The sequence below is a fragment of the Rhododendron vialii genome, chromosome 13a, assembly GCF_030253575.1.
Source record: "Rhododendron vialii isolate Sample 1 chromosome 13a, ASM3025357v1".
Taxonomy (NCBI): domain Eukaryota; kingdom Viridiplantae; phylum Streptophyta; class Magnoliopsida; order Ericales; family Ericaceae; genus Rhododendron; species Rhododendron vialii.
The window spans coordinates 11,769,383-11,782,503 of NC_080569.1; the positions used below are offsets into that span (position 1 = coordinate 11,769,383).

Here is a 13,121-nt window from a genome sequence, read left to right on the forward strand (position 1 = left end):
ATTCTTTTCTTTCACGTTCATTGGATTTCTCAACTGAGATAGTGAATCGGTACTAAAAAGTTCAAATATTTTTCTGTGATAGTGGAATGTATTTCTATACTAAAAGGGGATGGAAACAGGACTACTGCAGTTGACCCTCATTGATTGCTACACAAGGCTTCGTTTGGTTTGGCATGGTTTGGTTTATACAAGAATTGGATACAAAGGCGTCTCTCCAGAAAAGCCATCAATGCCTAAAAAAGCCTGTAGAAAACGCAGCAATCATGCGGAGAGTCAAACTACAACGAAGGCATTATGTCTCAAATGCAAAGCAATATATAATGTTCTCCATCTCTTTTCTAAAAGAAGAGTAAACTGTGACAAAGCACAATAAGGCCAATGAAGTCCAAACCCACACTTAACAACCAAAAGGGTCAAATGATCCCACTTCTCAGACCATCTCCGAAAGGATCTTTAACGTTTTGATAATTCCTATCTTGCAATTGTGAGGACACAAACACAGACAAACCAAAAGGCCGTCCCAATCCTGTACACTACAAACAAAAGGGCCAAAGAATTCCAAACCAACAGACCATCTCCGAAAGGGTCTGGCTCATAGAACAGTGATGGAGACAGGTTCACTATGGTGGAACAAGCACGAGATGTGGGATGGACACACTTTTCTGTCTTTTTTCCTGAGGAAGCCTGACACCCACACAGAAACCACACACGGGCACAAGAAGTCCCAAACCAATCATAACTCCAAAGGGCGTAACTCTTGGAGGAGTGGAGTTATATCAGACTCACTAAGCAATTACCAAAAGGGCAAGGGACACTCTTTTCTGCTATTCGTTCTCCAAGTAAATTTAACACTCACTGACAAACGCCTTTCCCAAAGAAGATAAAACCCACACAAAAGCAGAATGATATAAAGTATCTTAATTCATTTGGCTTTCTTTATTTCCAGCTGCTCCAGTAACTGATTCAATTCAGAATAGTATATAATTTACTACATCATACCCCCTGCAATAGATTCTTCAATACAGAATGGGTTTCTGACAGAACCTCCTGCATAAAGAAGCTTTGAATCTTTTCAGCAAGACCAGAAACATCACCAATTAATGCATAAGCATCAACCACCTGAAAAGCATTGAAACACTTGTCTCAACTTTAATGTTGCATAAAACAAAAATTTGAAAACAAGAAGAATGATAATCAACAAATGCCCGACCATTATTCATTGACTTCAACTAAATGACAGGTAGCATAATAGAGCTCACATAGCACAGAAACAACCTTTTATATGACAACTGAACTCAAAACTCCTAATATGAGCATTTCCATGCAAAGCAACAAAAAAGGTTATTTACACAGCAAAACGTAGGTACGAACACAATCGCATTTCCAATCTTTCAACATTTAAGTCTTGAATATAAGCTAAAATAACCAACGGAAAAAGGAACTACACATGTAATCAGAAGTGTAGCCTCCTAGTTTGTGAACTCAAGACAAACAAACAAAAAAAGGATGTTTGAACAAGGACACCTGATAATACAATTTAGTCACCTTAATCAAAACGGCCAGTCTTCAACAGATGACGAACAAAAACATCAATTTTGGAAAGTGAGGGGATGGGAAATTTAAACATAGAGGATTTGATGTCGCGCTTAATTTAAGTATGTTGGAGTTTGTCCCCCATTGGTTAATTATCTCCTCCAAAACTAGTATACGAGCCTAGGCGGCCTCTCCACTCATTGCCAATTGGTCTTAAGTTGGATGCTTTAACAAAGTATATTTATGCAATACACTCAATTTAAGAGTAATTATGCATAACAGTTGACAAAGAAAATGATGATCCAATTCGAAGCAAGAGGCTGATGGACTGACAGTTATATAGCCCTCCTCTTTGAAGTCTTGGCACACCCCTAATAAAAGTGAATCCAGTTTCTGAAGAGTTTTTCCCAGCCAAACCTGCAAGGATATTACAAAGAAGGGCCTTGGAAAACGAAATTGCAAGAAATAAGACAGTCACATGGTCAAATGGTAGTCAAGGGACATCTTAAAGATTGCTTCATATACCCCTGGCGAGACATACTGAAAATGGGAAAAGGAAAACAAAGATAATTTTTTGCTTCAGCAATTTTCGTAGGAGGTAATTTTACCTCAACACCACGGCTCATCTCTTGTATGGACGAAAGCTCAGACAAACTGTCTAAAATCTGCAAATACTCAGATAGGACTTGGAATGCCTGCGCAATACATAAAGTATTTGGAAAAATATATACTGAAGAAATGCGCGTAACCAATAAATACACGTAAAATAGGAAAATAATTGCAGACAATATCCCACAAACGAGTAAAAAAATTGATATCCAACCTTAGAGAAGTTTCCTTCCTCAACATGGTCTTCAAGCACCACTTGCATATCCAATGCATGAAGAAGCTCAGTTAAAACTGGAATCATGTCCTGCGTGTGACAATATTTGCTTCAGGAAATAAGCAAATAATTTTATCACATTATCTTGTGACCATGTAAAGTATGGGACTATCATGCCTGCTGAAAAAATAACATCCAATTCCATACAATGTCGGAGAGAATATTACAATTGGAAAAAAGAAAACAAAAAAAAAAAAACAGAAAGCAGGTCGATAGACTATTCGCGTTGCCCGCAGCATATAAGCAGCGAAATAGTTAGGATTCATCTATTTACGCGTATAAGATTGCTATATGATGGACTGTAAAATTAAGGAACAGTGTCATGGTTCATTTTCAGTGTAAGAACTTGAATCATTTCATCAAAGGCTAATCCTTCATGATACAAGACAACCTGAAATCTACTGCCTGCAGTCAAACAATGCCTTCCACAGTTATTCCAGGATGGGAGGAAAAAGTTAGCAGTTTTCAAAATACTGAATCACAGCCCAAGGAGAATATCACAAGCAAATGAAACACATATGGCAGGACACCAGGTTTACAGTTCCAAGACAACAAGAGCACCAAGAACTTACAAAAGGATTTGTGGAGACTTCTCAAAAAGAGATCTAAGCTTATGATACAATGATCGGAAAGTTCATACAGTGGTCCACGAACCAAGGCGAGATTCTAAAAGCCAGATACTAGCCTCATTAAATTGTAATATAACATAAGACCAAATTCAGAGTGTCCTGGACTATTGGGGAACCATTCTAACCAATGAGTTACTTGCAAAAGAAGTAGGCACCTCATATCCAAATTTCTTCCATAAAAAGTGTACACTTAAGATGAACAAAGCATAAAAGAAAAAAGAAAAGAAAAGGGAAAAGGAAAAGGGAAAAGGGAAAAACTAAAAGAAAAGACAAGGCAAAAGGGAAAAGGGAAAATTTATCTGTATTGAGTTTGTTGTAGTGTTGGGAATAAAAGGAATACCAGCAACACTTGCTTCTTTTTGGAACTTGTTGTAACGACGAGATCCCTTGATACCTCATTCCTCGATGAGATTAGATGCCTTCTCCCATTCTGCGATATCAAATGAACACCGGTAATGAAAGCCAAAACTTTATGATGGAACAAGGTGATTTATCAATACCAATTATGATCACTGCAACAACAAAAGTAAAGTAGAGTACTTGAAAAATGTTCAGTTGTATGAGTTAGTGAATATAAGATAATGGAATTCCAGCTAAAGGTGAGCGAGGTTTTATCTACAATATCATCACATCCTTACCATGCAAATGACATTTGCCACCTTCAGGTCTTTCTCCAATTCCCTCACCAAATGCATCCCCTTCACTGACCAAAAACAAGTATTTCGTTGTTTAGAGCTAACAATGTGTGGAAGTTTCCTCTTCATAACATGAAGGTAATATTGCAGAGATATATTACAAACTGGGACGAGATTCACATCTCAAATGCAAGAAGGAAAAAATGGAAAAGAAAAAATGACAACGCAATCGAGCAAACACACTTCTATCAAACAATACATTTGCAGATAGTCAAAAGAATTCAGGAAATAATACCACTAAAAAGCCTAACTACTGTGCCTCAAGGCATGCAAATCTTAGAAACCACTAACTCTGCGAAAGACTAACAATCCACATGACTGTGCAATCACCCAAACACTAAGCTAAATGACAAGGATAATAGAAAGAGCCTGCTCAAGCCACAATAAGTACAAGACAAAAACTAAGGAAAAAGCAAGGAAACCCAATAGCTCAATCTATCTATTCCAATTAAACTTGGGCACTTCCACAACTTCTAGGAATGGAAGTTAGATTCTCAGGCAGTAAGACGAACTCTTCCCAACACAAGTTGCCTAGCTCAGTGACACCATAAATCTCAATGGATAACACTGGACAGCAAAGAGAGGCAAAATTTTCAGACTATGGATCATTTAAGCAATAAAACCCAGAGAGGACAACGGAAGGGCAATTTCAAGAATGTGGTGGATTATAAAAACAAGGAGTGCCCAGAAGGCCTTAACAACAAGTCAACCATCATTCCAGCGCAAAAAAAAAAAGATGAGGGAGAGAGCAGCCACCTCACGCTTCAAAACCAACCAATATGAACCTCTCTCATGTCTCAGACTCGCGTTTTCAAGGGCCCGATAATCTAAGGTCTGATATGTAAACTCGTTTGACATTTTAAAGTGGCAATGTGACAAGAATATGACATCTTTATGCTGAACAGGGTCCCCCAACCCCCACTCGTGCACCTGGGCATATCATCAGTCAGTAACCCGTAGCTAGGAAAAAAATGAAGCGTCCCAATTTGTACAAAATAAATTAAATGAAACCAAAAAACTAAACTACATCAAGGGGAAGTCAATACTTATTTTCAGAATATTCATTTCCTTTCTCCAAAATTTTGGACAACAATAACAGTAACAAAGCCTATCATTAACATTAAGTGCTCATAGGCACCATATCATTCACATTAAGTGCTCATAGGCTCATAACAAAGCCTTCATTCAGAAGCTGTCCTACATGAGAAGAACAGCTGCAGCAAAGTACAAACTACAAGGATTGCACTCTGTCATGATATAGCATGCATGCAACTGTGAAACCATTTTTTACAACCGGCCATTGCCATCGCAATCAATAGTAAATAAGTATATGGCACCAATCTGGGTGAACAAATCCCTGTTCTTACCACACTATTAACAACTATGAGTACGGAACATAAACATAACATAATTGTGAGCAATATCATCATTCCTCCACAAACAGAAGTGTCGAAGGGTTAAAAAAACATCCGAACATAGAATAGAACTTAAGAGAGAACTTGATACATCACAAAACTTTGCACTACATCCATTACCAGGTAGAGAGCTAGTAACTCAAATGCAACTTTGAATTACTTTAGATTAAAAGATAAGTATCTTAAAGAATAGCGGAACAAAAGCATGTGAACTTAGAGCCAAAAATTAAAACCTACCCATTTCTTCGTGATGCTCCATAACATGGCGGGATAAACGCTCTTGTATCCTATCCAGTTGTGCTAATCTAAGAGTAGCCTGTAGAATGAAACAGATTCCTTAGAAACAAAAGGGATACATAGAGATCACCGGTGTAGATGCAGTTACATACAAAGAGAAAACCAACATCTCATCTCAACCCCCAACCCTTCTACCACACCAAAACCACCACAGATCCACCCACCCACAAACCCAACCAACAAAGAATAGCCCCCCCGACTGGCAGTGCGGTGGGGCAAGAGAAATATAGACAGATATCAAGCAAAAGGTTCACTATTCAAAGTCAGACATTGGAAAGACACATCCCTCAATTAGCTGTAAAAACTATGCCAAAAAACACACCCTCCATACTACATGTAAACAGCGATACTGCACAAGACATATTAATCAACAAGCTCATTTGACAATTGCATGAATCTTCTAAATCATGACTACAAGCCCAAGTACCAGCAAAACCAGTGCACTATGGAACACAAGTCATGAACCAGTGCCTCAATAAACAATTAGGCCACCTCAGGCGGTCCAACATATCATTGAAAATCAAGGGGGGAAAACTATGACAGCAAAAAAAAATCTAGGAAAATAAGCAGATCATATTTTCCCCATGGAAAAGAATTGTAGAAACAATGAATTTGAGTCAGCGAAGCTGCAAGCACATTACAACTCCAATCAATTCACTGTCTACGCATTCCTCTATCCATAAAGTATTAGTCCGAGTTCCTGATTACATAAACAAACAGTGTAAACGTCTATGTCTGATAGGCCCTGAAAGAAATGAGCCACACTACTGTTTGATATGTAATTTTTGTACAAAAGTTGTGCAGTTTAATCCAGGGATAAACATACTGATTACTAACCTTAAGAATCTCGATTATTCACATTAAAGCGATATGACGATGTCCCTTCCAATAATTCAGTACAAACCGTATCGGTTGGCGCATATTTTCTAAGTGCTGGGACTTTGAAAGTCCAAGAAAAATGGTGATGTACGAAATTAAGGGAAACAAATCGAGCAAATAAGGGCATCATGGACATGAAAGTGTGATGACGAGAGTTGAAAAACACAGTCATGGCATCTGCCTCCCTCTCTTACCAAACAAACAATAACAGAAAAACAAAATCATATTCCATATCCAATATGAAGCATAAAGGGAGACAATTTCCACAGGAGATATGGATGCCACATTGGGAGAGAAGGGGGAAAGAAAGAGAGAAGACCATGCATGCCAGAGAGAGAGAGAGAGAGAGAGAGAGAGAGAATCCAAAAATATTTAATAGAATGGAGAACATGAAACAGAAAAGGAAGGGGAATAAACCTTTTCTTCAAAGTATGCTAAGTCATTTTCTTCAGATGGGATGTGCTCTAAAACGTGTCTTACAGGATCAAAATCCTGCATAGCACAAAAATACAAAAGCTCTCAGTGGTATAAGTGGGAATTTTAGAAGGGAATTATAGAACCAAGGATTAGTTAAACGAAGTGGGGGCACTGGCAAGAGTGGCAGTAAGAAGACATACAAGAGTCTAAGGTTGGGAGCACACATGAAAGCAGTCTATATGCTGTGTATGTAGAGATATACATGAACACACTTATATGATGACTTTTACACAGCTGTAACGTATATGTTTTGTTAAAAATGAGTTATTACTAGGATTGCTACTAAACAAACAATAACTACCATCAGATTAATGCTGATTCCCAATTTCATTTGATACTTTTTATTTTTCACAAAATCCAGTTTGAAGCACTGGAATAAATTTCAGTTTTTTATCCTGGCCTCTTTCCTCGAGTTGTCTATTCTACAATTTGACAGTTGCCACAGTATCATGAATTACGTTGAATCTTTTAATTGACGCAGAGTCATCCATGAACCAATTAATGACTTTTTGGATCTTTCAAGCGTATCTTGATGTACTGTGACTTGTCTGAATTTGATGTACAGGTGATACCCCTTGGACTTGGCGGCTATCTATAAAAACCCATTACCTACGATAAAAACAGCGTAACCAGAAACTGAATAGCTAAGACTAATGGAAGCATTATCACGTCAATTATATCCACCTCAAATGCTACTTAAGTAGTAAAATGATATGATCAACAATGAGAGGTGAGATTTGGTCCATTTTTTATCAGCAACAAAGGGATATTATTGTGGAAAATGAAATAGAGGTGCAAAGCATATGTGATGGAGGTCCAGGACGGCAAGTAACCATCCCGAAATGTCAAGAAAAAATAGCAAAAGTTAAAAACTACAAATCACACAGCTATCCAAATCCAAGAGCCTCTAAAATCCAAAGGGAGTCATGTAACCAGTATTCGCAAGCCCTCTAAACCTTCTGTCATCTCCTAAAAAAATCATTGGATTCCTTTCTAAACAAATATCCCAAAATAACGTTCACACAACAAACTTCCAAAGAGCATGGGATTTTTTACTCAGACCTGAGTCTCTACAAATCAAAACTAATATTTGAACACAAGAACAAGGTAAAACCCAATCGATTTCCAGTAACATAAAGAGTCTAAACCATCTCCACCACTGTCACACCAGAGCCAAAAGGCTATGCAGAAAACAAATGGTCACAACTTTCCCCATCCATCATAAACTTAAACACCAAGGTTGTCCTAAACAACCATTACGCCTCCTTATTTGATACTTGTCTGTGCTGTGCTACTGCCTTCTTACGAGCCAAAGTCCATTTATATTACAGGCACATTTGCAATTTGGACCATCCTCAATGAATGTCTGACGGAAGGACTAGCAATACAAAACACCTAATGAGTGAATAGTCCAAAACCTTTAATCCAGAACATCCTGCCTCAACAAAACACTATCAAGAATATCCGACAACTAAACAAACTCCTTCGCCTCACAGTTGCAAAGATTTCTAAACAAAAGGAAATTTCCCGCAACCAGAATAGAATGGAACAGGAAGCAATCTACACAATTTGAGAAATAGATAGCTAATACGGTAGTGGAAACAAATGAGCAAACGAAACCTTACCCCTCGACATAGCTTCCCAGAAATGGATATCCCAGAAAAATGAATAGAGGAAGAAAAGTGAGTCAATCCCAGAGTATGATTTCTAGGGGAATTGACCACTTCCCCATTAGGAACTTGGAAGTCCAATCACTATCCTGAGACCCATGCTTAGCATGACCTAAAGAGTTGTGCTTGTTAAAGCATCCAACTCCAAACCAATTGGCAAAGAGTGGAGAGGCCGCCCAAGCTCGTATACTAGTTTTGGAGGAGATAATTAACCGATGTGGGACAAATCCCAACACTCCCCCACACGTGCGACCCCCGACTCGCACGTGAAGAGGTAAACAAAGGATCAATAACACTTGGATCACAACAAACAAAGGTGCACTTATGGCACAAACAAGGGGGAACAAATCCTCCGAAACCCTAGATCTGATACCATGTTAAAGCATCCAACTCCAAACCAATTAGCAAAGAGTGGGGAGGCCGCCCAGGCTCATATACTAGTTTTGGAGGAGATAATTAACCGATGTGGGACAAATCCCAACAGTGCCTAATGTGAAACATTAATAACCAATTGCGAAGCATGAAGAAATCTACATAAAGAAATCAAGTTCCCAAATCTACATAAACGAGAGAAAGTTTTGTTCCAAGCGTAGCTTCAAAGAAAATAGTATCGATCAGTTCTCGCATAAAGAAATCAAGTTCCCAACTCCCAAGTACTGAAAGATCTAGCAAACAATACCCAATGGTAACAAAAACATTCAAACTTTCCTAGCATCGTATCCAAATGAGGAGAAAGAAATGTCTTGCGTAGATAAATTCGAAGAAGTTATCTAAAATGCACTAAAAGATCAAGATATGCACTCATAATACTTTCTTGGCATCCACCAAAAATAATAACGCTAACGACAAATCAGGGTGCTTTTCACTTGATTTGATTAGAGCACTGATAAACAGCGCAAGAAACCACCTTCAAGATGTCCAACCAATCAACTTCTCCAAAGGAGCTCACCCCCAACCCACCAAACTCCGAGGTATTCCAACCGAGTTAACCACATTTTCTGCCGATGATGAATGCATTAGACCTTTAGAGTGGATGTAAGATTGTTGGAAATCAACATATTGATTTGAAGAACAAATCTAATCCATTTTAGAACAGCCCAAACTCATGCCCCAAAGTCTTTATTTCTACCACAATCATGGTTGATAACATTGTTTCTGGAATTCAAGAAAGTTTCAACCATAACATAATTCTTATACTAGTGCAGACTAGAACAGGTAAATGACAACAAATGTACAACTTCTTTCGAGGGGTTGTTTGTGTGTGTGATGGTGAAGGTGATTTTCAACCCATATCACCACAGGACAGGGCCGGACTGGAGGTCTCTCAGACATTACCCAAGAGACATTACCATGTAAGCTAGGATTCACTCAAAGGACTAACTAAAACGCAAAAGTGCTTGGTCATATGAATCAATTACACATAATTAGCTGAAATTAATAGATCAACAGATGGTATGGGACATTAGCATGTCATGATGGTCAACTAAACTGACAAAGGAAACATTACCCGTAAACTGTGAAGTGCTTAATTAATACGAAATAATGTAAACTCGTTTATCAAAATCAGTAACAGGCAATAAGCAAGACATTATGATCAAACCAAATTAAAAGTTATGAGCAAGGTAAACCTCTTCATAAAAATTTTCCTCTATCTCCTCCACCACTTGGCCATGGGGCCTGCTTCCATATATTGAACTCAACTCTTCAGAGCTTGATGAAAGACTATGCCTCTGGTGTGGAGGTAGACCAGCAAGAGCACGAGCAACAGCAGCTGCTGCTACAGCTCGTGCAGGAACCTGCAACAAACATAATCAGAATTGATTTTGTATAACTAGAGTAAAAAAGTACTACACAATAAAGCCAAGGAGCTAAATGATATTACTAACAGCACGTTATTTGCCACGTATATTTTTAAAAGATACTGCTGAAAGCAGAAATGAGACAAAATTATACACATACTCCATAATTCAACCAATATAATGAAGCAAATCCCATACAAACACAAGTCATGGTAAATAAGCTATTTTTACCCGAACGCTTAACACACTCTAAGAGCATCTCCAATGGTAAGGCATTTCTCAAGCCAAAACCATTATTTGGCTTGTGGTCTCAAAAAATGAGCTCCAATGGTCGGCCATTTCTCAAGACAAGAAATGGCTTTGCCATTATCAAGCCAAATGTGGCACAAGAAATGGCAAGCCATCTATTGCCGTATCAGCATTTGTTTGTGTTCCTACCTTTTTGGTTCAAATCCCCATAAAATGATTCAAGTGATCCAATGGCCATCAGGTTGAGGTAAAAAATCCTTTGGCACCATTGGAGCCAGTTTACCAAATTTTGACAGAATGCTACTGTAGCAAGCCAAAAAATTGCTTCAGCTTAAAAAATGGCACAAATCTTTAGAGATGCTTGCAGTTCACCAGCTCAGGGTTTTTCATTTTCACCCGGTCAAATTTGATCCGAATCATCAGATCGTTAGGGTTTAGAAATTTCTCAGTTGTGCTGATCAGAATCGGATAGGGTTTTGGTTCTGTTGGAATTCTGTATGCGAGTGACACGAAGATCGAAGAGTTGTTAGACAAGGTTGAATCTGATGGAAGGACTTATTACAGTCAAGAGAGTGATAGTCGGAGCCGGGACTCGGATCTTGTTTTATCTGACCCTGTCCCTGTTGTACAACATTTTTCAGAACAAGATTCAAGTTGAGTTCAGATGGTGGGACGGAATTGATCAGTATCTTTTGTTGGGGGCGGTTCCATTCCCCAAGGATGTTCTACATCTGAAACAACTTGGTGTTGGTGGTGTCATCACCCTTAATGAGCTTTATAAATCCTTGGTTCCGACATCGGTGTACGATGCCCATGCAATAGACCATCTAGTTATTCCCGCAAGAGACTACCTATTTGCGCCTTCATTTGTGGGTATTAATCAGGCTGGCAATTTCATTCACAAGAATGCATCTTGTGGGAGGACTAATTATGTCCACAGTAAAGCTGGGCGGGGAAGGAGCACAACCAATTTACTTTGCTATCTTGTGGAGTATAAGCAGATCAGATGTCTCCCACTGCTGCTCTGGAATACGGGCGTTCCAGAAGACCTCGATGCTTTTGGCTCCGTCACAGCAGAAGGCAGTCCAAGAAGCCGATTAGCTTCTACTGCACTACGAAAGAAGATTTAGAAGGCCATCATAGTTCTTGTAATGATGATGATCACAAAAAGAAGTTGGCAATTGTCCCGAGAGCGGCTAGGGTAAGCCAATGATTGCAAGGCTTTTCCGTCTCTTTGCTTCTTTGAAAGTCTCTGGTGGTTTTGGATCGGTTCCTAGGCAACTGACTGAGGCACGTGCTTGCTAAGGGCATCCGTGGTAGTTAAGGCGGTTGCTAGTCCAGAGGAGTGTTATGGACATAGCATAAAAGAAAAGTAACCTATTTCCATGTTTCCGGTTATCTCGTGTCGAACGGAGAGAAAGATACCGAATAATGGTTTTGAGAATAATTTGATCCGCAGTCCGGTTGAATCATTACCTAATGATTACACAATAGAACCCAAAAAAAAAAAAAAACTTCGCCAGCTCAATTCGTTGTCATGTTTTATTTGTTGAAACCACGAGTCAACAGTGATCAATTCCTAGTGAAGTGCATTGCAGTCTATAGGGCAATAAAAAGGCGTACATGTTTACACCTATACAGATATATAACGAAGATGTTTAGTTATACGCTTGTAATTACCTCGGGACGATCGGAAGTGGGGGGAAGAAGGCCGAGAGATCTGGCGGAGCGAACAGAGGTGAGAATCTTCTCGCCGACCTTGGATAAGTCCATGCCGCCCCCGCCGCCCCCTTGGAAGAAAATCAACGAAGTGAATAGTAAAGCCCTAGTCCCGTCGAAACCCCCGTCGCCGCTCAAAACGCCAGTGGATGCGAACGGACTCAGCGCCAGTGGTGGTGGCCAATTTGACTGCATTTCAATTCGGTGCACCCAAATCAAGCCGCGGGCGGAACACCATTGTCGACGTCGTGTTTGTTTGTTTGTTTGTCTGTCTGGCTATCGGCAGTTGAAGAAGATGGAGATCGGATCGACTCAGAGTTTGGGCTCCGGAGAGAGAGAGAGAGAGAGTGAGATCAGGGGAGTTCTAGGATGTAAATTTTGGTAATGTATTCGGTGTTCTCGTATAGTAAAGTGTTAGATGAGAGGAATTTGTTTTGTGGAATTTTCGTTGATCACTTTAATTGCTTCGTAGACTTTTTAGTACCTGTTGACTGCCTTTTTTTTTATTCATGCCTCCCTTTTAATAAGTAAATGAATATGAATAAGTAAATTTAATAATAATATTAAAAAATACTATCTCACATTGTAATAAGCAAATTATAAATCTTTTAGCAAATAATCAAATTTCACTGATTTCATAATCAAACTTTATAATTTTTACCAATAACCAAACTCAATAATTTAATAACTCAAAAACACCACACATTAGAATCGTATCATCAAGACGAATAATAATTGGTGTGGTCAGGGGCGTGATTGGAACTCATTTGCGATTGGACAGATGTGCATTGTGTATTGTGGGGGTTTTTTTGGTTAGAGATGCAAAAATAACCAATGTGGAGATAGAGATTGTTAAGTTTGATTATAAACTAAGGA

The 13,121-nt window shown here is 38.9% G+C and overlaps 1 protein-coding gene and 1 pseudogene across 4 annotated transcripts in view; one reads left to right on the forward strand and one right to left on the reverse strand.

Moving 5' to 3' along the window:
• The window catches only part of LOC131314987 (uncharacterized), a 29,466-nt gene extending 16,804 nt beyond the window's left edge, over positions 1–12,662 (reverse strand). For 2 of the 4 annotated variants that reach the window (XR_009196557.1, XR_009196556.1), the window contains exons 1-10: positions 12,207–12,662; positions 10,107–10,274; positions 6,749–6,823; positions 5,393–5,471; positions 3,684–3,748; positions 3,386–3,475; positions 2,357–2,446; positions 2,142–2,228; positions 1,867–1,950; positions 1,000–1,119 (exon numbers count right to left, since the gene is read on the reverse strand). Coding sequence is in view for 2 of the 4 variants with exons in the window: in XM_058344003.1 (XP_058199986.1) it covers positions 1,000–1,119; positions 1,867–1,950; positions 2,142–2,228; positions 2,357–2,446; positions 3,386–3,475; positions 3,684–3,748; positions 5,393–5,471; positions 6,749–6,823; positions 10,107–10,274; positions 12,207–12,440 (1,092 nt within the window). In the remaining 2 variants the exon portion in view is untranslated. The remainder of the gene's footprint in view (positions 1–999; positions 1,120–1,866; positions 1,951–2,141; positions 2,229–2,356; positions 2,447–3,385; positions 3,476–3,683; positions 3,749–5,392; positions 5,472–6,748; positions 6,824–10,106; positions 10,275–12,206) is intronic. The other 2 variants (XM_058344003.1, XM_058344002.1) reach the window with 1 other exon arrangement.
• LOC131314988 (phosphatidylglycerophosphate phosphatase PTPMT2-like) lies at positions 10,288–12,184 on the forward strand (annotated as a pseudogene).
• Positions 12,663–13,121: the final 459 nt, after the last annotated feature.